The sequence below is a fragment of the Tinamus guttatus genome, unplaced genomic scaffold, assembly GCF_059628265.1.
Source record: "Tinamus guttatus ecotype Peru unplaced genomic scaffold, ASM5962826v1 Tinamus_guttatus_pri_ptg000444l, whole genome shotgun sequence".
Taxonomy (NCBI): domain Eukaryota; kingdom Metazoa; phylum Chordata; class Aves; order Tinamiformes; family Tinamidae; genus Tinamus; species Tinamus guttatus.
In genome coordinates, this window is record NW_028288978.1 from 691,850 (window position 1) to 719,126 (window position 27,277).

Below are 27,277 nucleotides of genomic sequence, written 5' to 3' on the forward strand. Positions count from 1 at the left end.
GGCCAAATGCACTTAATCGCTTGCTTTCAAGGGAAAGAATTCACAAGAATGAACTCAGATAACCACCTGAAAAAGCCCTGCTGGTGTGGCTACTCTGCTCAGGCTAGTGGCATTTCCACACACAAGCTGTCCCATCAGCTGCCACAGAAAAAAGCCTGCTCTCATCGGGGCTCAGGGCTACATGCAGCACTCTCCCTTTGTGACCTGCAAAATAAAATACACAAATAAAATATCAAAGATGTGTCACAATTTTACACCGAGAACACAGTGCACTTTCACCATCACCCACCCACAGTTTGGCTTGTTCTATTTCCACTGCAGTAGCCAAGTGTGCTGCGTAAGATGTGTTTTTTCACTGAATCCTGCCTTATCTAGAGAGTACTTTCACATTATGAAGGAATTGAAGCATTTTATTTTTCCTATTAGGGATGAGGATTTAATTGTAAGGACTGTACCACACTGAGAAGGCATTTCTGTCCAAGAAGAATATTAAACCTGAACTCTCAATTCTCCATTGCATTTACCAGAAGAATCTCATCTGGGACTGGTAATGTGTCTCAGCTGAGCATTACCATCTGGCTGCACATTCTTTGCAGATGCTGATCCAACAGTTATGAGATAGTGTCTCCAGCTGCAGTTACTACTAAAGAGATCTTCTAATAATTATCCCACTGAATAATTTATTTGAAATTCATATCGAGTTTGTCTGTAGTTGTAGTAAAGTGGGAGCTAGACAGTGGAAGCCAGAAGCTACCTCAGTCTAGCAGCACAAAAACAACAATGAGATCATTAACCTGGTAATTATCTTCCTCAGTATAAACTGTCTCTGAACCTGGTGGCCAGACAAGATTCTGTTATAAAGCAGAGATCTCTGCTTCCTTAACTGCTCTCCAGAGACCTCCTGTGTGATCTTGCACAATGTCACACCATAAGTTTCCTTAGGCACTTGTGCCAAGATATGTGGGGAGGCTTTTTACCATAAGTTACTATACCATTAGCTTCTTTGGGTGGGTGGAGTACTTAATCATTATGCTGCCTAAAGCAAGCAAGGAATTTCTGAGACACAGTGCATCTCATTCAAAATCTGGTCTTAGACATCCAGCTCAGACAGAGGTTGCCTGTGGCCTCCCACCCTCAGCGCTGCTGTTCCCCTTGGTGACAATGGGGACAGCAGCACTTCTCTAGTTCAACAGAACATCATGAGGATGCACATATGGGAAACTGCGAGGCTCTCCAGGACTGGGGGATTTATCACAGTGGTACCTGAGGAGGATCCATAACAATTCCATAGCTGGTCTGTCTGCCCTACCTTAGTGAAGCTGCTAGAATGGCTCTTTGGATCCAGAATGACTAAAAGCAACTATCTTTGTCCTGGTGCCATATAACATATATATCATTTAGACTATGAGACTAGAATTTTGACTCTACACTAAATTATTTTCAGGATATATATTTTTTCAAATTTAACTCCTATTCAAGGGTACACTATTTTATCAGTATAGATGACCATGAGTTCACATTGCACAGGGTTCTTAAGAAGCAAGTATCAGATATATAGCCTTTAGAGGTATTTAAAAATATATTTACAACACTAACTGAAGTTTGATTAATATTTTCAGACACAAATAAGTGAGAAAGGGTTGGGGAGAAATCAGAACAGTAGAAATTGTTCATTTCCATCTTTTCTGAGTGGGAAGACTTGAATTTTACTTCATGGTTTCAAGATTAAATTTAGTTACTTTTCAAAACATAAATGTTGTGTTTGCTTATGTGCTTTCCTTAATCTATAACAACTTTTCAGAGAGAAGTTTAAATCCAAAATTAAATACCTGGCAGTTTGCCTTCCTAGCTCTACCAGAAGTTCCTAATCCACAAATGAACTTTGCGCTTTAGAAAGATTATCTTCCAGTTGCTCTATTCTGAATGTGCTCACTAGTAGGCAACCTCAATTCCTAAAGTGTCCAACAATAGCTGAGACTGCTGAGTTGTTAGTCTAGGTCTTCAGTAATTTGCAGCAGGATCTAATAGTGAAATTCAATAAAGAGAACTAATTTCTTTCAGTGCAGAATCATGTGGTGTCTGAGACTGATTTAGAGTCATCTTAAAATTATCACAGTAGTTTTCTGAAAATATTTTGATACATGGACAATTTTCTCCAATATCCAATTTCTTGGATGTTGCAAGAGTCTCCACAGGAATATCCATGTAGTAATTATCTGATGTTTTTGTTCAGGAAAAATAGTTTTTCTTATGAATGTTTAAACTGAGTAGGAAACAGGATGATAAGGAACTTCCCTGCTTCACATTATTAATGCATTTGATTTGCATAGTGAATGTTTTGCACTATACATTATTTTCAAAATAAATCTTTTCATTGTATATTGTGCATTGAAGATTCATACAGATCTGAGCAGCCTGAGTAGTTAAGTAGCTACAGTAGTAAAGATTGAATGTAGATATTACTTTTGTAGCACAACAGACACATTGAGTCACTTCTCTTGTGTTACCTCTAGATCTTTCCTCAAAGAAAGCTACCTTTAGAGCTATATATAAATGGGTATATGTACATATATATATATATATATATATATATATACACACATACATATATATATATATATATGTGGAAAGAAAAGCACATAAAGAAGCAGCTTTATACAAGGATCCACACATAATCCACACAACCTCTGTCTTCCACCTTAGTATTGAGTCTTCTATGCTTTCCCCTAACAGGCTAGAGTAGAAACCAATTTCTTGCTTACCAGAACAGCATCCCAGAGTACAGCATATACAAAAAATGTTATCAGTGCCTTCAAATGCCTCAACAGGGAACAAAAAAAAAAAGTATTTGTAAATATCATTTTTGTTAGGGGCAAAATCAAAATCTTCTTTGTGTATATTATTGTCAGTGAATCACATACAGGTTGTGCCATCTAGGAGGTAATCCACCTAGAAAATATGGAAGCAACCTGACACTAGCTTACTCAGCCAAGCTCTAGGCAAGCCTTAGGTAAAGGAAGAACTCCACATCTGACACCTGGTATGGCCTTAGAAATAATAGGAGAGAATTCTATAATTTTTAAAAAAAATGGCATTTTACAAAGTTTACAGAATGCTTAAAAATTGACATTTCCAATCCCATGCCTCATGGCTAGAGATAGGATATGTGGGTGATGCTTTTTAAACTTCATTTTACTTAAATGCATTATGTATGTATTTGCAAAATCATACTGATTAGACAGAAAGATGGTTAACTGAAATAATTAAAACTTAACTGAAATACTTGCCATAGAGTTGTGATGAACTGATAAGCGTAGGATACTTCCATATTATCATCTGATTTCCAGGAAGGCCTTGTCCAGTCATCAGTTCACTGGTTCTGGGTAACCAGAGCAAGGAACAAATCTATTGCAATTTAAAAATCTGCTTTAGTTTTCAGAAAGCCTATAAACACCACGCAGTTGGAAATCTGCAATGATATCTGCAATGCTTAAACAAGCTACTGATAAATAACCCCAGCATAAAATTTATTCATTTAGAAGGCTCATCTCACCTCTGACAATACTTCATAGCTGCATCACTGTCCTGGTTAAACATAACTGCAGCCTACCAGTACAAAACTAGAGCTCCACAGACAGATCCTCAGCCAAGTAAGACAGCATAGATCCAAAAGAATCAACAATAGTTACACTGCTTTCCTTCAGCTGACATCCTTATCCTCTGGTTCCAAACATTCAAACTCCAGAGACTGATGTTTGCCCTCCGACTTGCACCTCTCCCCACCCCAGCACTCTGGGAACTTTGCCTGCTCCACAACAATCTCTCCTCGTTTGAGATTTGGCCAAAACCATTACTGCCAATAAGGAAAAGATGATGAAAAGTGTCTGGCCGTGAGGCCACCTTCTCTTCAACCACTTGAGACAGAAGTGGTCAATGAGAAACAAAAAACTACTTCCGAGTCCAATCACAAATCACACACTGCAGTGGTGAAAGTAGCACAGATGTTTCTCCAGAGCAAATCCTGCTGTTCGTTTCTCTAAAGAGCTGCCCTCAAAGTCAGTGGGAGTTTGCCAAAGTAACATGCTATACAAGATGACCATAGTCTGAATACGCAGACATTTCATCATTTCACCTGAGAATCTGTAGCTGCACATTGGATGGTTTTCTCATGATTTATGTCCCAGACACGCAAAATACCATCTTTCATTCCACCTCCTGTAGCAAGGATTTTGGACTCCCAAGGACACCAGTTCATAGCCTAAAGAAAACAGAGACCAGAAAGACCAGGACATTAGCTGGGAAAGGCAGAAACAGATTTTACTTACTAGCCATGTTAAAGAAATGACTACAACAAGCACCCAGAATGTACCTTTTTCTTTTAATCACTACGTATCATTCTCTTCGCACACACACAGACAGATGTAGGATCAAAACTCCAAATACCATTTCAGCTTTCGTTTGTCATTGCTTCACAGTAGCCTTCTCTGTTTTCATGTAAGCCTGCAAAACTCCAGGTTCCCTTCTTACACTTCATGGATCACAGATTCACATTTCCGTGCCAGAAGAGACCATTAGATCACAGGCTGACTTACTGCCTAAACCAAGCCATCGGGAAACCCCACACAGTGTGACTTACAGGACTTACTAGAGGCCTGGTTTCTTCTGAGATACATGCAGGATATGCCCAAGGTCCAGATTCTACCTAAAGGAAAGCTAATAAGAATTGAATCCCACTTATTCCAACAACTTTCACTCTAATACCAGAGTTTCAATCCAGTCTCAGGCTTTTCTGGGAGTATAAGCAAGTTTATAAATGCTAGACTCTTATCACTGGTATCTATCCTATCTACTGTACAGGGTGGCATCTTATCAAGGTGAGGAATCTGAGCTGTCCCATTTCCAATTTCGTACTTCAGATGCCTTGCTACCAGCTACTATATCATGAAATACAAGTATGGACAGGAGGGCAAAAGAATCTTTATCTTTAAATTTATCTGAATAGAGAGAATTTCCCAAAAGTAAACTTCAATTTTTTTTTCTCTGTCCAAGACAGAAAGCAAGTAGTAAGGTGTAGATTTATTTGTATTGTGCTTGGTATTATATTACAAAGGCCTACTAATCTAGGAAAAGCTCCTAAAACACTCAGCATTAGCAAACTTACCTGTGACAGAGAATACTACATGAGGAGAATGTGGCTTAAAATTAACTGCACCACAACAAGGGCAGAAGAAAGAAGCAGGCATCACTGAGTTATCATTGAAGTTTCACAGTTGTCTACATCAGCACCATGATTTCATAAGAACACATACAGAAGCGCAGCCTGTCCTTCTCCACATACCTTGACAGCTGAGGAATGAGGTATGGTTTTCAGTGGCTGTGACTGCACTTTCACACCAGGGTCACTATGCCAGATATTCAATATTCCATCACTAGAGCCACTTGCCAGCAACCGGTTGGTCAGTGACCATTTCAGGCTGCAAATGCCTTGCTTGTTTTGGCAAAGAGTCCCAATATGATGCTGAGCAACCCGAACATCATGGTGATGAATAGATCCTAATCTTGAACCACTGTAGATGAGAAAAGACAATATAGATTTGATATTAAAGATGACAGACTACCTTGTGACACTGGTATTTCCTCAGTGGTTTCAGAAGCAAACTACAGAGGGGGCACATGTCCAGCACAATACTGAAGTAGCAAGACAAGCTGCAGTATCAGAAGTGCACTCAACCTGTTGAGGCGGCTGACAAAAGGAACCAAGCACCTGCTCGGTACAGGTTAGGCAGAAAAGTTATTCTCCAGTACAGTTTCCATTTCCCTGATGATATATTTCAATGTATAATGCTGACTTGCATCTTGTTTAAGTGATATTTAACATAGTTTTTAGCATAGTTTTTTTTCTGTTCTTTAACAAAAGTGCTGTTTCGGCAACATAAACTTTGCCAAGGCCAGCTGTGACTCTGCTCACAAACACAAGGCAGTATATAACTGCACTCCTCAGAAAGGGCTCCAGTTCTGTCATTCCTCCCTTTCCCTTCTTACCTCCCACTTTCAGGCTGAAAGTGGAAGTGCACCAATCACCTCTGTTTGTCACAGTTTGAATTAGCCACACAAATCGCCTGTTAGGAAACAGATTCATGGCTGTGCCTCTCCGGGGGACGATTTCTACCTTACTCACTATACGGAGCATGAACTGTGGGTCCAAGAGGCTGCACTCTCCATTTACGTATCGTTACTGCAGCCAGTAACATCAGTCTACCAAAAGAAGAAAGAAATGCCCTGCTTGGAGGCATAGCTAGTGTTACAGCTTAGCTCCTGGGTTCTACATATCAATCGGAGAGTTGAATAAAAAATAATAGAAACACCTTACAGCACATATTTTTGTTATAGATTTAATGTAGATAGTATCCTTAGAAAGTTGGGAAAAAAAAATAAAACAGCTTCCCAATGGCAGTTTACACTTCCATTTGTGTTCATGACACTGAGAAACTTAAGACTATTGTCAACTTTCTGGACATGTGAAAACTGTATATCATATACCTCAGATATATTTATTTAAAGCAATAATGACTGGAGATTTTCCTATACTAGCTCTTAAAAATCTTCAGATACAAATCAAGCAATTTAGAAGCTCCAAAAACTTCAAACAGGCTCCACCTATTGTGCTTGTACAGACCAGTCAAGCTCTTGAGACCAATGAAGTCCACAAATGCATGAAATAATCCAAATAACCAGTCTGTCAGTGAATATTAAGGAGGTCATCTTCATGGAAAATATGTACATTGGAATATTCTAAGCTGTCATCACTTGTCTCTTGGGAATTCATAGAGATTTTTCCTATTATATAGTAAGTACAGAAATCTGACTAACAGAAACAAATTTTAATTACCAGTGTTACCACTCTAGCAGTAAGAGTGGGAATGAACTGAGCTCTTAATAATTCTCATTGCATTTTCTTTCCTATTGGATTTTTTTTGCTTGCCATAAGAAATCAGAATTGTTTGTTTTTCACACAATGAATGAAACGGATGATGACATCCGTTTTACTAAAAACAAATTAAAAAACAAGACAAAGTAGAAAGCAATAAGATAGGTTAATTTACTGATACATATGCAGTGTTTCATAAGGATGTGTTATTGGGCTACTTTGACCACAAGCATCAGTAAGGCCTAAATAACCCCAAAAAGTCAATTGCCTATACTGAAGTTTGGCATAAGAACAGTTCTCTTATTTCAATGACAATGAAAACTAACTCCATGTCTTTCTTTCTGCTTATATAAACATTTCTCATATTTTTAACTCTCCTAATTTTAAAACAACTGGTCATTTGTCAAACCTAGCACATTTTATAAATGTTATCTCAACAAAACTTCTCAATAGTCATCATGTTTCTCACGCTCATTCTCACCTCATTATCAATTCTTATTCAAAGAGATTTGCAGTTTTTAAGATTCTGCTTCAAAGAGATTTGCAGTTTTTAATATTTCGGCTCACCTGACCAAGCCAAAATACAATCTGAAACTAATGCATACTATAACAAGGTTATGCCACCTGGCAATAATAGGATGTGCAAGCTTCATTATTGTCACTTAACTCACTCAAAAAACCCACTCCAAATACTACAGCATTCTATTAACTGATTGTTTGTTTAGTATCAACTAACACTGGCAGCTTAACAACTGGCTGCGCCGCTGGGCCTGGCAACAGGGTTTTGGCTTCTATGACCATGGGTCTCTGTTTGATGACCAACAGCTAGTGGGGAATGATGGGACTCATCTTAGCAAGAGGGGCACACGTCTCTTTGCAAAAAGGCTGGCCAACCTGGTTAGGAGGGCTTTAAACTAGGCAAGAAGGGGGAAGGGGAGTGGCACACTGACGCGGCAAGCAGTACCGCACAGCCCAGGTCAGATGGCGTCCAGCGGGAGTATGGTAGTGGGGAAGTGAGGGTAGGAAATGATCACAGAGGGTCCTCTTTCACCCCTCCTGGGAAACCTGTGGCCTCTGTTGCTTCCCTGAAATGCCTGTATACCAATGCGCGAAGCATGGGGAATAAGCAGGATGAACTGGAGATCTGTGTGCGGTCCCAGCGTCATGATCTCATCGGAATCACAGAGACGTGGTGGGATAGCTCGCACGACTGGAGCGCTGCCATGGAAGGCTATGTGCTCTTTAGGAAGGACAGGCTGGGAAGGCGAGGTGGTGGAGTTGCTCTTTATGTGAGAGAGCAACTGGAATGCATGGAGCTCAATCTGGGAGTGGAGGATGAGCGACTTGAGAGCTTGTGGGTAAGGATTAGAGGGCAGGCTAATGTGGGAGACACTGTGGTGGGTGTCTGCTACAGGCCACCTGACCAAGACGAGGAGGTTGATGAGGCCTTCTATAGGCAGCTGGATGTTGCCTCACGGTCACAGGCCCTGGTTCTCATGGGGGACTTCAACTACCCCGACATCAACTGGGAGGACAACACAGCCAGGCATAAGCAGTCCTGGAGGTTCCTGCAGAGCGTCGACGATAACTTTTTGACGCAGGTTGTGGAGGAGCCGACGAGGAGAAGTGGGCTACTGGACCTCGTGCTATCAAATAGGGAGGGCCTAGTAGGAGATGTTAAGGTGGGGGGTAGCCTCGGCTGCAGTGACCATGAGTTGGTGGAGTTCAGGATTCAACGAGGAGGAGGCAGGGCTGTAAGTAGCCTTGCGACGATGGACTTCAGGAGGGCCAACTTTAGCCTCTTCAGAGACCTCCTCGGTAGAATCCCATGGGCTAGTGCTCTAGAAGGAAGGGGGGCCCAAGAGAGCTGGTTAGTTTTCAAGCGGCACTTCCTCCACGTCCAGCAACAGTGCATCCCTGTGTGTAGGAAGGGAGGCAGAGGGGGCAGGCGACCTGCGTGGATGAGCCGGGAGCTTGTGGCAATGCTCAAGCAGAAGGCAGCGGTATACAGAATGTGGAAAAAAGGACAGGCCCCCTGGGAGAAATACAGGAACATAGTCAGGGAGTGCAGAGATGCGACAAGGAAAGCTAAGGCACGTCTGGAAGGCAAGCTGGCAAGGGACGTTAAAAATAACAAAAAAATTTCTTCAAATACATTAACAGCAAAAGGAAGATCAGGGAAAACGTGGGTCCGCTGGAGGACGGGATGGGCACCTTGGTTACAAATAACACAGAAAAAGCAGAGTTGCTCAATGCCTTCTTTGCTTCGGTGTTTACCAAGGGCAGCCCTTTAGAGCCCCAGGCCCTAGAGGCAAGAGAAGAAGCTGGTGGAGAGGATGACTTGCCCTGGGTAGAGGAAGATTGGGTCAGAGAGCACCTAAGGAACCTCGATACCCACAAATCCATGGGCCCTGATGGGATGCACCCCAGAGTGCTGCGGGAGCCGGCAGATGCCATAGCTAAGCCGCTCTCCATCATCTTTGAAAGATCCTGCAGAACGGGGGAGGTGCCGGAAGACTGGAAGAAGGCCAATGTCACGCCAGTCTTCAAAAAAGGCAAGAAGGAGGACCCAGGCAACTACAGGCCAGTCAGCCTCACCTCCGTCCCCGGAAAAGTGATGGAACGGCTCATACTGGCTGTTGTCTCCAGGCACATGGAGGACAAGAAGGTGCTCAAGAGTAGTCAGCATGGATTCACCAAGGGAAAATCTTGCCTGACTAACCTGATAGCCTTCTATGATGAAATGACCGGCTGGATAGACGAGGGGAGAGCGGTGGATGTCGTCTATCTCGACTTCACCAAGGCTTTTGACACCGTCCCTCACAACATCCTCCTGGGCAAGCTCCGGAAGTGTGGGATAGATGAGTGGACAGTGAGATGGATTAGGAACTGGCTGGATGGCAGGGCCCAGAGAGTGGTGATCAGCGGTGCAGAGTCTAGTTGGAGGCCTGTGGCTAGTGGGGTCCCCCAGGGGTCAGTCCTTGGTCCAGTCCTGTTCAATTTATTCATCAATGACCTGGATGAAGGCACAGAGTGCTCCCTCAGCAAGTTTGCTGATGATACCAAACTGGGAGGAGTAGCCGATACCCCAGAGGGCTGTGCTGCCATCCAGAGGGACCTGGACAGACTGGACAACTGGGCGGTGAAAAACCTCATGCAATTCAACAAGGCCAAGTGCAAGGTCCTGCACCTGGGGAGGAATAACCCCAGACACCAGTACAGGCTGGGGACCGACCTTCTGGAGAGCAGCTCTGCAGAGAAAGACCTGGGTGTCATGGTGGACGACAAGTTGACCATGAGGCAGCAGTGTGCCCTCGTGGCCAAGAAGGCCAATGGGATCCTGGGCTGCATTAAGAAGAGCGTCTCCAGCAGGTCGAGGGAGGTGATTCTACCCCTCTACTCAGCCCTGGTGAGGCCACATCTGGAGTACTGTGTCCAGTTCTGGGCTCCACAGTACAAGAGGGATGTGGAGCTGCTGGAGAGAGTCCAGCGCAGGGCTACAAGGATGATCAGGGGCCTGGAACATCTGCCCTATGAGGAGAGGCTGAGGGAGCTGGGCCTGTTCAGCCTGGAGAAGAGAAGGCTGAGAGGGGATCTAATCAGTGTCTATAAATACCTCAAGGGAGGGAGTGCAGAGGACGGGGATGGTCTCTTTTCAGTGGTGGCCACTGATAGGACTAGAGGAAATGGCCGGAAACTGAAACATCAAAAATTCCATAGGAACTTAAGGAAAAATTTCTTAACAGTGAGGGTGACAGAGCACTGGAACAGGCTGCCCAGAGAGGTTGTGGAGTCTCCTTCTCTGGAGATCTTCAAAACCCGCTTGGATGCAGTCCTGTGCCACGTGCTTTAGGTGTCCCTGCGTATGCAGGGGGGTTGGACTAGATGATCTCTAGAGGTCCCTTCCAACCCTAAGCATTCTATGATTCTATGATTCTATGAAATATGCGGTGTATCGTGCAAGATGGTATTAGCGTAATGCAGATATTCCAAAATACAATAAAGTCTTGATGACATTTACTTAGGTAATCAGCCGATCTGATTTTTTTACATGTATTTATTCATCGCCAAACTCAGCCCTTCGCTTCTCTGAAGCGGTTGCAAAGCTACTTCGGATCTTAGATAATTAGTTCTTTCTCCTTCATCCATTTGTTTTCTCTCGCACCTATCCCTGGCTATGCATCCTGCCAAACGTGCATTTATAACTTCTGTCGCACTGGAGATGGCTCTAGCGGGTAGCAGCTTCAGCCCAGCAGTGCCTTCCTAATGGCAACTCTTGTCTTTGCGGGCTACTTCTGCAGGGCCGCTTCACACTGCGTCTCTCCCTCCGTGGCTTCCTCAGGAAAGCCACCCCTTCCCCAGCACACCGAGGAGAAAGCGCCTGCCGGGCTTGCGCTTTTCCTGGGGGGCACTTCCAAGCTGGGCAGAAAGGAGGAAAAAAGAAAAATCATGAAGATTGCACAGCAGGGTAGATGCCTTGCACATGCAAGCCCATGATGCAAAGAAAACTTGCTGCATGCAAGGAGTGAGATACAAAACTTGGAGAAACTCCTCACTGCTGAAAACAGTCATATCATTTCCAGGGTGGACGTACCAGAAAGTTTAAATCATGTCTAAAATACAATAACTTCAAACTCCCAGAGTCAAATAGATTTTCCTCCTGTTCTTCTGACCTTTCTCAGTGTAATGCTATTTTGTTCAGTCTCTAGGTTTTTACATTTACATAAAACCTTCCAACAGTAAATTAAGTTAGATGGCTGTTGCACCTTGTCAAGGAATGGACTCAGTCCTTCTGTTCCTTCGTTAGGTATGAACCCGTAGTTCCCAGCCACTTACCTCTTTCCTTTCAAGAGGCTTTTAGTGCATGCACAAAGCAAGCTTCCTTTCAGCTTGATCCTTACGCTTCCTTTCAGCGTGAATCCCGGAGTTCAGCTGGGCGGTGCAACCAGAGAGACAGCTAGTCTTCGAGCCCCACGTTGGGCGCCATTTGTGGGCGTATGGAGGAGCAGGGTCTCTGTGATGGTGAGCCAAAGACCTTTATTTTTTAACACCACTTACAGAGCATCCGAACCCAGAGCAGCCCCTGCTCTGCCCAGGCAGCACGCGGAGCCCAGCAACCCAACCAGCCAATCAGGCGGGTGATCCCGCGCCGACCACGCGCGAGGCCGTCCAATGAGCTGCCTGGTCACGCGCTGGCCGTGTGGCTGTGGCTCCCTCCTCTCCTGCTCAGCCCCCCGTCTGCCGAGGAGACACTGCCTGTCACCGACCCCAGGCTGACTGCAACAGATGACTAGAATTGGTTGTCTCTAGTTTGTTTTCTCTTTCTTAATTCCATCCCATCTTCAAGAAATGGAGGGGCAGGGTGGCTGGCAACAACAGGAAAGGAAAACTCTCAGCGCAGTATTTGTGACGCGTCTCGAATTCAAAAGTGCCACAGTCGGTTATTGTAAAAAACACTCCAGCCTTATGTTTGTAGACTAATTTCTAGACAAAGGAAAATACATTGGCGAATGGATGGTTTTTTTTCCCATAAAGTATGGCAATCTTTGATAAAAACACCTTTAAATGCTATCATTATTACTATTATTATTATTAGTGTGAAATTTGTTGTATCTGATCATTCAATAACGTGGGTGTCCAGACGTTTCCCTGAGCATATATCCTACTAATTCACCAGAGAAATAGTGCTACACGGCAAGGACATGGAGCAGGTGAGAGCCACACGTTTCCCCAGGCAGAGCGTAAGCAGGTCAGCTGGAACCACAGAGCTGCCAGGATGGGGAGGAGCTGACGCTTTGAGAGATGCAGAGTCTTGTCCTGACGATTCCTCGTCTCCAGAAAGGCCCTGCCTTGGCACTGAGCACACTAAAGTACATTTTTTGCTCTATACTTCATAGGTCACACTTTGCACCGTGCTTCCACGGCATTTTCGTTTGCAAGCACTCCTCAGCTTTCAGCTCCCACACTTTCCTCTGTTCTGTCAGCTAATTAAACACATAAACCTGTGAGAAAGCCACTGTTAAATCCATCCTGCTAACAAAGAAGATTTCTCAATAGGCCTGATGTCGAATATGTTTCAGATGCCTGATGAGACCTCTTCATGAAGCAATACATTTAGCCACACTGCTGCCACTTGAGGCTAGTGATTACCCAAAACTATAAGGCAGGGATTGAGCACCGCATCTGCATGCAGAAAAGTTTTAATGAATGCTCTAACTGTGGCTCTAAAAATGTGACACTTGTGCATAGGCATTGCTGTAAGGAGGTACTTTATAGAGTGGACACTTACAACATTATGCGTATTGTCGCTAAATAAACTCACTGCTGTCATTAGCAGCAATCGGTAATGGAAATGGGAGCCCATTCTGCAGCTCTTGTCACTAATTGGGATGTGCCAAAATGATAATGCCTGAAAATACCTTGGCTAGATGGATGGAGGGTGAGACAGGCATTCTGTGCAGGCCAAGCCACTTCTCCTGTATTTGTCCACTTCCCATAGCAATTTTGTTAGCCTTGTGCATGTGATTTATTAAATATGCCTTTTGTCTCTTTTCTCTTTAAACTCACCTGTTGTTGCAGGTGTAATATAATTATTATGTACAAGAATATTTACTGTCTGAAGTAAATACAATTAATTAGTCCTGATACATGTAGTTTTCATTTTATTTGGCATGCTATAAATCATTTCTGATTCAGCAAATGGCACTGTAGCAAGCCTAGTAAAGTAAATGCTGTTTCACTTAGCATTGCTAAATAATTGAATAAAAAGTGCTGTGTAAATGGCGTGGAAGTAATATCTAGCATCACTCTTATCAAAATGAAAGTTGTTTAAAGTCAAACCTCATTTTCAACGTTGCAGCCAGAGCAAACAAATTTTCCTTATCTCTTTGAGAAAAAAAAAAAGTATTGTATCCAAATATAAAATAATGGATAATTTTCTTTTACCAGAAGTTGCATTTTATGCCAGTTAGGTCATTAGCTTCTTGCAGAACCATTTGGTAACACACACAGTGGCATTTCATTTTTGAAATCACCATGCATTTTCCTAATTTCTTTGTATTGATAAAGTTATGCTACAGCCAGAAATAGTTTGAAGGGTGAGGCAAGGAGGGAGCAGTCTTGGAAGTGAGTTGGAAACTTCCAAAGGCTTCAGGGATATTTCCCCAGCCAGGCAACACACATGCATGTGCATACACAGACATACTTCAATGTCTATAGAATACATAAAATATGTGTATTTATTTGGTAGTGAATTAATGAACAGTATGTCACAGTTCTTATCAAAGTCATGTTTGAAAAATGTGTATTTAAATGATAATTGAATAAACTGTTCAACAATATCAGTTGATCAGTTTTATTAACAATTATTCTGTGTCTGGAAGCTAAATTGAAGGAAATTAAATAATAGCAAAGGGATTTACATATGTTTTATGTAAATCACATAGTCAGGGTTCACAAAATTTTAAGACAGGGCCTAGATAATCCTATAAAACTATAGAATTATTTACCTGCAGTGGAGCTATTGCAAAGAACTTAGCAGAGCTCTTCGTGGTGCTAAGGCAGCTTGCTTCATTCATGGCCTTGGGAGCAGCCTCATGAGGTGATCAACTGTAACACTTCTTCACATAGAAAGCAAAACGTATTTGCTATGGGGTTCTTTTGTACCAGGCAGTATTTAATGGAGACAAAACCATTAACCAAGGTCTAAGTGCTGAGAACAGCGTTGGTTTTGCAGGTGCATGGCAATAAGAGGACACTTGGGGCAGGGTGGGGCTGCTCGTGCTGGCACTGGGGCTGCTCGCTCTGATCAGCAGTGTAGCAGAGGGAGGCAGATGCCTTTAAATTTGTTTAGCGATGGTGGCTGATATTTAATCTTTGTTTAATATTTAATATATTAAATATTAATGATATTTAATACTGATATTTAATCTTTCCACTGATGGAAATCAGTGTCACAGCCTTAGAAAGGGTCTCCAACTGGTGTGTCATCCGTTCACAGAAGTCGGAAAGCAGCTCAACTTGAGGTGTCGTCAGGACTTTGACAAGGCTCCTCAGCAGGTTCCTCTGAATCATCTCTCTGCTCTCAAGAAACACTCTGCTCTCTGAGTGCTCTGCGGATGATTATTTTAACATAATTAAAAAATCATAAATGCATTTATATCCAAGAGGTTGTAGCTAGGCGCTCTACAAGGAAAAAGCAATTCAGACAGGTTACTTATTTGAGTGTAAAATCACTTGATATACACAAGTTTATTATTTATAAGCCATTATGTGGAAACCAATTGTTTATTTATCTCACTCATTAGCAGACAGGTATAAGGTTACAAAGTTTGTTATGGGTTTCCCACTTTTCGCATTTTCCAAGGTGGCAAAACTTTTCTGCCTTTATAATTTTTTAAGCAGTACATTTGTGGTGAAATATTGGCCTAGCTGCATGGTACCCAGTGTAAGAAGAAAGGCACATAGAGCGTAATAGTATCATATATGAGTTCTGATTAATAATAATAATAATAATTCTCCAAATTGCCACAAATTTCTACAAATTACCCCAAAAAACTACTTGTAGCATATCCATATTATATATCCATATCCATAATATATCCATATTCTAATACAGACATTCACATGGGAAAAAAAAACCCACAGACCCACAGACTACTGCCTGGAGGACCACAAATGAGAGTGAGAATACAGTGCCAAATGTTAAAAATATATCCTTCCCTCACCCAGAATGTTCTCCTAGGATATATTGTCACCGTATCTCTAAAGAAATAAACAAAGCAAAAATAGATCAGTGAAGGGAGCAGAAATAATTCAGTATGTAAAGCAGGTCCTGTCCGAAGAGCTCCAGGAAAGGCATGGGCCCTCACTTGAACAGGGAGCCCACTGGGAGGTGGAGACACAAAAACCAACCTTGAGAAGCAAGTCGTACTCATAGCTCGTGGCAAGGATGTTCATTGAAAAATGGGAGGCAGGTAAATCTAATGCCAGTAGGAGCAAAGTCTTGTTTGGAAGAGTCTATAAGCTACCTGTGGAAATCATTGCCCTCAGATATTACACAAGCTGACAATTTTGTGCAGTTTTGGTGGTTGATGTGTTATTGAGAATATCTGCAGTTATATTAGGCAGGTTAGGTATTAGCTAAAGGATAAATACCCAGCTACTTTTCATGTGAAGCCAGTTGCGAGCTCGCAGCAGTCAGGATGCAGGAGCTTCCTGCACGAGTGCAAATCTTGGTGCTTTGGGGAAGAGCGCTTTGCTGGCGCACATCACGTACGCCTCTGGCAGAGAAAACCTTGGCGAGAGCAACCAAAGCACTGTAGATTCTCCTGTTTTCATATTTAGAATCCAGATAACAGTGAGAAAGTTATTTCCAATTAAATCCAGTCCTGGCTTTAAAATGCAGCATCTAATTCTTTTTAGCCTACTTTTTTTTTTTTTTTTTTTTTTTCAAATCTGTATCTGTTACAGAGGCTTTGAACAATGATGCTGAAATAACATTTCAAGTACATCACTGTGCCTAATGAATTAAAGAGCTCTTGATTAATGGCACTTGTTCAACATCACACTGACAGTAGTATGAAGTGTAAAAAAAAGGTGTTTCTGCCTGGTGTGTTTTCTCCTGTGAGACAGACCAGGCATCATCAGCGCAGATTTTTTTTTATTGCCTCTTTTTTTTCCCTTTGTTCATCTGCTGTTGTATTTTTCCTTCTCCACATGTGCACTCTTGCCTCGCACTGGAGTGTGGCTCGGGGCAGTTATGCACCAGCCTTGCTGCAGGTCTTGCCCAAGCAGCGCTGCCTCCTGGTGACTCCATGGCCAGCAGCCCCGGCCTCTATCCTGACACGCGACACGGCTGTGGGGAGCAGAAGGGAGGGAGCAAGAGAAGGCCAAGGCAGATGCTGGTCAGAAACACCAGCAAGCAGCGTCACTGCAGGAGTATCCATCATGATGCCACGGGAGAATTGCAGTTGACTGAAGGCATACTTCACTGCACGGTATCCCACTTTATGTATTTTACTCACCTCATTTCATTGGGTTGAAGCTCCAAAGTTTTATGGGGCCCCCAGTCTCCACCATTTGGAAATAAATTCCAGACAGGCCGTATATCAGCAAGTGGCAGGGATTTTGGGGCCATCCTTGTACGTACAGTTGTTGTCCGTATTTCTTCCACTGCTTACACGCAAGGAGATCACTCGGCGTGGGCGGCGAGCTGAGGTGAGCCATAGGCCGGGATACAAGAGGGGCTTTTCCTTTCATCCCATTCCCACAAGCTCCTCGCTGCACGGGCGGCTGGAGCGCACCGCTGTTGTCACCTATCTCCTATCTTTTTTCCATTCACTATTTTATTGTCTTGGCTAAAGATCACAACCGATCTCCACGGGGAAATGCTGTAGGGAAAGGCTAGACCCTGTCCTGCCATGCTTGTGCCTTCCCTCTCCGTGCAAGAGCCCCAGCCAAGTCTGCCTCAGCCTGCATGAGGAGCAGAGGTGAATTAAAATAGCTCTTGGAAACACACCAGTTAATAAAATCATATGAGCAATCTATTTTTTTGTTTTGAGGAATAAGCTCTGTTGAGTATCAGGAAAAGATCGCTCACCTTAATGTATAGTACTGCCAAGAGGAGCACACTGCTGGAGGAGATGCCGCTGGATGAAGGCGGCTGCAAAGATCATTCTTTTTGGCAGCTTTTCTGGGCTCTGGAAGAGTTTTCAGTATTCAGAAGATATTTTCACTGCTGAAACAGCACTACTTCATCTGCAAAGTCTGTCAAAGTAATGTCCTTACCTGCTCTTTCTTCAGCTGAAACACACAGAGCCTGATTTCTGGCAATGACATCTATTTAGTGGATACAATTTCATACCAGCTATACATATAAGAGAAAGAAAGGCACGTTGGGTGCCCAACTCAGATGCCTCTATGTAAACGCATGCAGCATGGGGAATAAACAAGGGGAACTGGAGATGCATGTGTGTTTGCAGGGCCATGATCTCGTTGCAATTACTGAGACATGGTGGGACAGTTCTCATGACTGGAACGTGGCCACGGATGGCTTTAGGCTTTTCAGGAAGGACAGGCCAGGAAGGCGAGATAGCGGAGTTGCTCTTTACGTGGGAGAGCAACTGGGATGTATGGAGCTCAGCGTAGGGGAGGACGAAGCGCAGGCTGAGAGTCTGTGGGTGAGGATTGAAGGGCAGGCCAACAGGGGCAACACTGTCATGGGAGTTTACTACAGGCCTCCTGACCAGGGAGAGGAAGTGGATGAGGCCTTCTACAGGCAGCTGCAAGAAGCCTCACGATCCCAGGCCCTGGTCCTTATGGGGGACTTCAACCACCCTGCTGTCTGCTGGGGTAATCACACAGCTAGGAGCAGACAGTCCAGGAGGTTCCTGCAGAACATTGCAGATAACTTCTTGATGCAGGTGGTTGATGAGCCAACAAGGGGAGGGGCGCTGCTAGACCTGATATTAACAAACAGAGACAGTCTAGTGGGAAGTGTGAGGGTTGGGGGCAGTCTTGGCTGCAGTGACCACGAGATGATGGAATTCACGATACTGCGAGGAGGAAGCTGGACAAGAAGTAGGATTGCAACCCTGGACTTTAAGAGAACTAACTTTGACCTCTTCAGGGAGCTCCCTGAATGTGGAAGAAGGGCCAGGCCACATGGGAAGAATATAGGAACATTGTCAGAGAATGCAGGGGTGCAACGAGGAAGACCAAGGCCCATCTGGAGTTAGCGAGAGGTGTCAGGAGCAACAGGAAGGGCTTCTACAAATACATCAGCAGCAAGAGGAAGGCAAGGGAAAATGTTAGTCTGCTGCTGAATGGGGAGGGTGCCTTGGTGACAGAGGATGCAGAGAAGGCAGAGTTACTGAATGCCGCCTTTGCCTCAGTCTTTACTGCTAGGGCCAGTCCCCATGAACTACAGAGCCCGGAGACAAGAGAGAGAACCAAGAGAGAGGAGGACTTTCCACTGGTCAAGGAGGACTGGGTTAGGGATTATTTAGGCAAACCGGACACCCATAAATCTATGGGCCCAGATGGGATGCACCCAAGAGTGCTGAGGGAACTGGCAGGGGTCATTGCTCAGCCGCTCTCCATCGTCTTTGAGAGGTCATGGAGAGCGGGGGAGGTACCGGAGGACTGGAAGAAACCAGCGTCACTCCAGTCTTCCAAAAAGGCAAGAGGGAGGAGGCGGGAAACTACAGGCCGGTCAGCCTCACCTCCGTCCCTGGAAAGGTGATGGAGCAGCTCATCCTAGAGACCATCTCTAGGCATGTCAAGGAAAAGAAGGTGATCAGGAGTAGCCAGCATGGATTCACCAAGGGGAAGTCGTGTCTGACGAACCTGATAGCCTTCTACAATGAGCTGACCAGCTGGATGGACGGTGGGAGAGCCGTGGATGTTGTCTACCTTGACTTCAGCAAGGCTTTTGACACAGTCTCCCATAACATCCTCATAGGAAAGCTTAGGAAGCGTGGACTGGATGAGTGGACAGTGAGGTGGATTGAGGACTGGCTGGATGGCAGAGCCCAGAGGGTGGTGATAAATGGGGCTGAGTCTGGTTGGAGGCCTGTGGCCAGTGGTGTCCCGCAGGGGTCAGTACTTGTAGGGAAATGCTGTGCTGAGGATCTGCACCACCTGCGCCTTGCTGATAATGTACAGGGGAGTGTTAGCGAATTGTCCTTGGCCGGCTGGGAATGAGGAGCTAGCTGGGAATGAGGAGCTAGTCGTTTCAGGTAAACAACTTCACAGAACTGAGAAGAGCCTATGCGGTCGGGACCTAGCAACCCTCCTAGCAACCAATCATAACTAGCCTGGAAAACCCTCAGATGCTTGTAGGTATAAATATACGCGCACTTCGGCTAATAAACTAAGCAAGACTTCTAACTCATATTGAGTGGCATCTTGACTCTGGCTGATTCTCCTACAAGTACTGGGTGTTGGGGCCTTAGTAAGAATATATAAGAAACTGGAGTTTGTGGGGAACTGGACTGACGCCTAGCAACCAAGCACCTGGAGGAGCACTAACCAGCTGGGAATCTGTAGCTGGCCAATGAGAACGCTGCTCCTTAGCACATGCCCACCTGCACTGGTATAAAGCTCTGCTGCAGGCAACAGCAGAGTGGAGTTGACCTTGCTTTGTGTGGAGTTGTTGTTTGCTCTGGCTTGTGGGGAGGGCCCTGGCACTTAGTGTGAGAGTGACCCTCGACATTTGGTGACCCCGATGTGATCGTGGGCGACGTGATCGTGCGAGTACGCGAGGGATCTTACTGGAGAAAAGCGGATTGTGACCACGACCTGGTGAGTCAGAATGGGAATTGCCGCATCTAGAGTGGAAGTTACTGCAACAGCAATGGAACATGATACTGTCGAACGCTTCTTAAGGCTTGCTCAAAAAGCTAAGATTGAGGTCTCAAAAACCAAGTTAACTGATTTATTGCTATTTTGTAAGAAGAGAAAAATCATAGAAGAAGCCTCCCAGGCATATAAGTTTGAGTCATGGGAGTGAGTAGGAAGAGAACTATGGGATGGTGTACAATTAGGCTCAGAGGAAGCGTGGCGCTTCACAAAAACATATTGTCTTATATGGCCTATGTTTGAGTGGTTAGTCGCTATTGCTTTCTGGGAAGCGCTCCATGGAGAAGAAGGAGAGGAGAATGGGTCTGAAAGTTCTGAGTATACTAACAATACTGAGCTGAGTCAATGTGAGAAAATAGATAATAAGAAAACAGAAGCTTCATCTAAACAGGCGTGTCTGGTAACTATGGCTGAATGAGAAGTATGGGGGGGAGTGGATGAGTATCTCCCCCCGTGGGAGGGGGAGGAGCGACCACCTCCCACAGCGCCCGAATGGGAGGGGGAAAAGCAACCAACCCCCACAGCGCCCAAAATGGAAGTGGACCCAATTAAAGTACTGATCCCAGATGGATCGGACGATGATAATGCCGTGGTTCAAAAAATGCAACAAGAACTTCGGGGACAAGCAGAGAGAATGACAGAGTTATTAGAACAAATGTGGCGATTAGACAGCGGGTCCAAGGCCAGAGATGTGAAGGCAGCCTATAAGGCTGCCCACAGGGCTATAGTGGAGGGCTTGGAAAATGTAGATAAACAATTGGAGCAGTGGGAGGCATGAAAAGATACTCCTAAGATTCAAAGGAAAGAAGAGGCAGCTGGAGGAAGTGACCCAGCTGAAGAAGGATTGTTGCCGGAGCTCCCAACCACTATAGGTGGAAGTAATGATGAGGGAATGCCATCTGTTGATCCAACATTTAATGCGGGAGCACGGTATAAAGGACTCATAGAGAATGCTCAGTTACAAGGAGAATTTGTATTAACACCACTAGCAGCTCCTGTAGTAATGGGAGCCCAGGGCCCTAGGTGGGAACTTCTCAATTGGAAACTGGTTCAAGGCTTACAAAAAACAATAATGCAATATGGGCACGACAATAAGTTGGTGAGAAATCAAGTCTCTGCTCTGTTTAAGTATTCCCATATGGTGCCTGCAGATAGCAGAGCGATAATGGAGCTTCTGCTTTCCTCTACCGCTTATATGCTTTGGTTGGCAAAATGGCAGGAAAGATTAGAGGAAAAACAATTGGAGAATCTAAATCGCAGTATGGATGATCCATTAAGGGTTGCCACCCTTGATCAATTGATGGGGAATGGGCGTTACTGGGCAACCGAGGCCCAGGCAGTGCTCCACCCTAGGATACTACAACAATCAAAAAATGCAGCGCTAGCCACTTTTCTTGCCCTACCACAAATAGGAACGCCACAGTTACCATACACAAAAATAATACAAAAGCCGAATGAGTTTTTTTTTCCAACTTTGTTGATCGGCTAAAGGAGGCCCTGGATATGGCACCTAATGTGCCTCCGGAAATGAAAGCAATATTGGCAAAAGATTTAGCAGTTCAAAACGCAAACCAAACTTGTAAGCAACTATTAGCTACTTTGCCACCAGGAGCTTCAATTGTCCAGATGATAGAGACCTGTGCCCAAACACCAATGATGGAGGAAGAACAGAAGGCAAAAATACATGGTGTGGCTTTGGCCACAGCAATTAAAGGAGAAAGAATGTCTAGAAAGGGAGACAAGAGATTTCATGGAACATGTTTCCTATGTGGTCGATTAGGACACATGAAAAGGAAGTGTCCTAACAGATTCAGGATGGAAGGTATGGCCCCGAGAGGATTTAATGGGACCTGTGCAAGATGCCAAAGGTTCGGGCATAAGGCAGTGGAGTGTCGATCACGGTTTCGTAAGAACGGCACGCCACTGCAGGGAAACGGGAGCTGCCACGTTGTGAGGGACGCAGCGAACAAGTATCCCCAAACGATGGCTGCCTCTGCGAACTCTTCACCGCAACCCGCGGAAGCGCAGGAGTTGACCTCTCTGTGGCAAAATCCACAGTGATTAGAGACTCTGATGTGCACATATTAGAATCAACATGCACTGGTTCCCTGGGCAGGAGCCGAGAGCCAGCGACCCACCCCCCCTCCCCACAACCGCTGCCCTCTCCTCCTTCTCCCACCCCCCAAGCCGCGGTGTTGCCGGAAGCAGGCCAGGGCGGGTGGACGAACGAACCGGGCCCGTTAATGAGCAGTGGATGGAAGGGCAGATTTGTGATCCTCTCAGAGGTGGCAGTGAAGTGCAACTTTAGCATGGGAAAATGAGTGAGCTTGACCAGGTATGCCAGGAGGCCGAGCAACTGAAAAACCAAATCAGGGATGCTAGGAAAGCATGTGCCAAAGCCATCGTGGCTCAGATCACAGCCAACATTGACCTCGTGGGGAGAATTCAAATGTGTACTAGAAGAACACTCCGGGGACACTTGGTTAAAATTTACGCAATGCACTGGGGGACTGATTCCAGGCTTCTAGTCAGTGCCTCCCAGGATGGCAAGCTTATAATCTGGGACAGCTATGTCTCTTCCTAGCTGGTTATGATGACTTCAACTGCAATGTTTGGGATACACTGAAAGCTAATAGAGCAGGTGTCCTTGCCGGTCATGGTAACTGTGTCAGTTGCTTAGGTGTGACTGATGATGGAATGGCAGTGGCAACAGGATCGTGGGACAGCTTCCTCAAGGTCTGGAACTGAAAAGAGCGGCAGACTCCGTGACTGGAAGAACTTTCCAGCGGTTGAAAACTAAAAATGATAGCATATCCAGTCTGACCATACTAACTTGGACCCCCACCCTCCCCAGCTCCAAAGGGCAAGATTTTTTCCTTCTCCTGTTGCTGAAATGAAGAGCACAATTACCTTTCCAAGAAGAATTTCTGTGGTTGTAAGCAAAATGAAATTGTGTATTCCTTTGGGACCATTTTCTTTTGTCTTGGGAATTTAAAAATGAAACACTATCATAAAAGCGTGACCAGAATGATCATACTTGTGTTTGCAACTATGTTACTTTGTTTTTGTTTGTAATATTTTGATTTTTGCCAATTTTTGTTTTTTGTAAAAAGAGGGGAAATGCTGAGGCTTACAGCTATGTTAATTTGTTTTTTGTAAATGTTGCAATGTTTATTGCTAATTTTTGTTTTTTGGAAAAAAGAGGGGGAGATGTTGGGGCCTTAGTAAGAATATATAGGAAAGTGGAGTTTGTGGGGAACTGGACTGATGCCTAGCAACCAAGCACCTGGAGGAGCACTAACCAGCTGGCAATCTGTAGCTGGCCAATGAGAACGCTGTTCCTTAGCACATGCCCACCTGCACCGGTATAAAGCTCTGCTGCAGGCAACAGCAGAGTGGAGTTGACCTTGCTTTGTGTGGAGTTGTTGTTCGCTCTGGCTTGTGGGGAGGGCCCTGGCACTTAGCGTGAGAGTGACCCTTGACAACTGGGCCCAGTGCTCTTCAACTTGTTCATCAATGACTTGGAGGAGGGCACAGAGTGCACCCTCAGCAAGTTTGCAGATGACACCAACCTGGGAGGAGTGGCCGACACTCCAAAGGGCTGTGCTGCTATTCAGAGGGACCTAGACAGGATGGAGAGTTGGGCAGAGAGGAACCTCATGAGGTTCAAAAAGGACAAGTGCAAGGTCCTGCACCTGGGGAGGAATAACCCCAGGCACCAGGACAGATTAGGGGTTGACCTACTGGAAAGCAGCTCCACAGAGAGGGATTTGGGAGTCCTGGTTGAAAACAGTTTAACCATGAGTCAGCAGTTTGCTCTCGTGGCCAGGAAAGCCAATGGGATCTTGGCCTGCATCAGGAGGAGTGTTGCCAGCAGGTCAATGGGAGGGGATCCTGCCCTTCTCCTCAGCTCTGGTGAGGCCGCACCTGGAGTATTGGGGGCAATTCTGGGCTCCCCAGTACAAGAAGGTCATTGAGCTTCTAGAGAAGGTCCAGCAGAGAGCCACTAAGATGATTAAGGGACTGGAGCATCTGTCATATGAGGACAAAGTGAGCTGGGCGTGTTTAGTCTGGAGAAAAGAAGGCTGAGAGGAGATTTGATCAACATGTTCAAGTACCTGAGGGGTGATTGTAGGGAGGATGGGGCCAGGCTCTTCTCCATGGTGGCTGGTGACAGGACGAGGGGTAATGGGTGTAAGATGAAACACAGGAAGTTCCACCTCCATGTGAGGAAGAACTTCTTTCCTGTGAGGGTGCCAGAGCCCTGGAAAGGCTGCCCAGAGAGGTTGTGGAGTCTCCTTCTCTGGACAACTTCCAAACTCGCCTGGATGCCACCCTGTGCCACGTGCTCTGGGTGTCCCTGCTGGAGCAGGGGTGTTGGACTAGATGATCTCTAGAGGTCCCTTCCAACATTAACCATTCTGTGATTCTGAGATATCAGCTAATAGATACATAGAGAAAGGATGATACTGCTTCTACAGTGAAACTGAACCTGTGCCATTTTCCTCCCTCAGAAATGGATAGGACTGCTGAAATTAGAGGTTTAATACCAAAGAAGGAACTGTGCAAGCTACTGTCTTGTGCTCGTTAGAAGACAGAAGACCTGTGTTGAAGTAGAGAAGTATAGATCAAAAGCCCTGCATTTTGACCCTTATGTCTGCCATCCATGTGTTGTATAGCCCTCAGTAACGTTTGCCTCAGTCTCCCCATCTGTAAAAGTGAACAACGGGATTAAACTTATTCAGAGAGATGTAGAGAAGATTTGTCGGGTAGGAAAAGGTCTGTGAGATCCTCAGGCTTTGTATTCCATAAAAAGGCAAAGTATTTTGAGCGCTACAGCATCTTTAATATGTTGGCCAAACACATATATTTTGTTTTAAAGGCAGAAATAAATGTGGCCAAGAAGGCCAATGGGATCTTGGCCTGCATCAGGAGGGGCGTTGCCAGCAGGTCGAGGGAGGGGATCCTGCCCTTCTCCTCAGCCCTGGTGAGGCCGCACCTGGAGTATTGGGGGCAGTTCTGGGCTCCCCAGTACAAGAAGGACATTGAGCTTCTAGAGAGGGTCTAGCGTAGGGCCATGAAGATGATTAAGGGACTGGAGCACTTATCGTATGAGGAAAGACTAAGCGAGCTGGGCCTGTTTAGTCTGGAGAAGAGAAGGCTGAGAGGAGATTTGATCAACACGTTCAAGTATCTGAGGGGTGATTGTAGGAAGGATGGGGCCAGGCTCTTCTCCGTGGTGGCCGGTGACAGGGTGAGGGGTAATGGGTGTAAGTTGAAACATAGGAAGTTCCAATTGCATGTGAGAAAGAATTTCTTTCCTGTGAATTTCTTTCCAATACCCAATAGACCAGTAAACCCATCCAGTCCAAAGAAGCCTACATCTTTCTGTATCTCCTGGTGTGTTCCATCAGCTGTTGGATTCGCTGGTGGATTGCCTTAGAGTGGTCTTGCAGATCCATACAGCACGTTCCTTCAAAGTCTTCACATCCGTGCCCATGGGCTAGCAGCAGGAAGTCGATGGCCGCTCTGTTTTGTAGCACCGCATGTTGCACCTGTGATAAATCTAGCGCAAGATTAGAGAGGACATGACTGGTGACATTTGCTTGTTTAACCACCCAGCAGGACAGGGTGTCTAAGACTTTGTGAGCTCGCACCACTGCCGCCCCCGGTACAAAGAAGGATGTCAAAATTACTTCCCACTTGGACCAGAGATGGACGTTGTCATTACAGTCCTCCGTCTGGGTTATGCTACGCGCCATTCGTCGAGTTCTTCTTTTGACCCTGGTGCTGTTAGGATGGACCCAGGGCAAAGCCATACTTACTTGGCCTACTGTACATGGACCCCCTATGGGCTTTGATGGAATTCCGGACCAAGCCCGGTTGCCGCATATGAGAAAATATCCTGCAGGCAACGTCCAAAGGGTTACAGGGCTGGATCCCGGATGTGAGGAATTGTGGGAGATCTTACCACACCATTTATTCCAAGGACTCCGGTTGCCGATTGGGTACAACCAGGTGGGCGCCTGAGAGCTACTGCGACAATTATTACTATGACCCGAAGCGCAACCCTTCTGCGATGCATTAAGATAAAGGTAAGTAGAAGCATTAAGAGAATCTATTAACTCTATCTCCTGTGGTTCAGGCCCTGCAGGCAGGTTGTGGCTCCAAAGATCGAAACAGTTGATTCCCGTTGCCAAGTTCTCGAGTGCTGTCAATCTTTTCAAAGTTTGGGGATTCCCCAACGATGGCATTGCCTTTACTGCATTCCAGAAATACTTCCACGTGGTCTCGTTCACAGGTACCCCAACTAGACATGTTACAAAGGGGGTACTAGGGGTGGCCAGACTAGCGCAGAAGCGCGTGGTATTTAGCTCTCGAGCTAAGGTCACCCAAATGTTCTGTCGAGGATCAAACAACCGTGGATGGTACCCTGGAGCTCCTTCCGTCCCAGAGCCCAGTACCCAGAACATCAGCAGCGCTGCTGCCCACCACTGTCCTGCATGTCCCTTTTGACAGGACGCTCCCTCGCGTCCACGACTCCTTTTGCTGGATGAGTCCATCTGCTGGGAACCCATAGTGGACCTGTGGGTGTAGAAACACACATATGCCCTCGACCATTGAATATGACAGTGGCGAGGCCCTCCCAGATCCCCATTCTAGGGTTACAATAATTAACCATCATTTCTTTAGTGGGAGTGCCTGCATTAACACAGGTGGCACGGATTACAACAGGCGGATCAACATTGTCCCTGAAGACACAGAGATGATTTAATACAAATAGAACCTTAACCAAACACTCTCTTGGGTCCACTATTGAATTGAACTTTTGCAAATAGTCCTTGAGTGTCCTGTTTATGCCTGACCAGTTGGAGAGTTTGGGAGCCCAGTGGTATTCTGTACTCCCCAGGTCATCAGAAAGCGTCAGACAGACTCACTGACACAGGCTGGACCGTTATCCGTCTTGATGTGCTCAGGCGAGCCCAT

The 27,277-nt window shown here is 45.3% G+C and overlaps 1 protein-coding gene across 1 annotated transcript; it reads right to left on the reverse strand.

Annotated features, from left to right (window-relative positions):
* On the reverse strand, nucleotides 1–27,277 carry CDC20B (cell division cycle 20B). The gene is made up of 5 exons (XM_088531975.1): nucleotides 27,233–27,277; nucleotides 5,339–5,614; nucleotides 4,133–4,258; nucleotides 3,288–3,405; nucleotides 1–204 (listed from the first exon to the last, which is right to left on the reverse strand). Exons 1-5 carry the CDS (start codon nucleotides 27,275–27,277, stop codon nucleotides 104–106), a joined length of 666 nt encoding a protein of 221 aa, XP_088388101.1. The 3' UTR covers nucleotides 1–103.

Excerpts from the sequence above, each read along its gene's own strand:
- CDC20B (XM_088531975.1), bottom strand. The coding sequence starts at position 27,277 with ATGGGCTCGCCTGAGCACATCAAGACGGATAACGGTCCAGCCTGT. Across the intron at positions 4,259-5,338 it reads CTCATTCCTCAGCTGTCAAG|GCTATGAACTGGTGTCCTTG; the intron begins GTATGTGGAGAA and ends TGTTTTCTTTAG. Across the intron at positions 205-3,287 it reads CAGTTCATCACAACTCTATG|GTCACAAAGGGAGAGTGCTG; the intron begins GCAAGTATTTCA and ends TTTATTTTGCAG.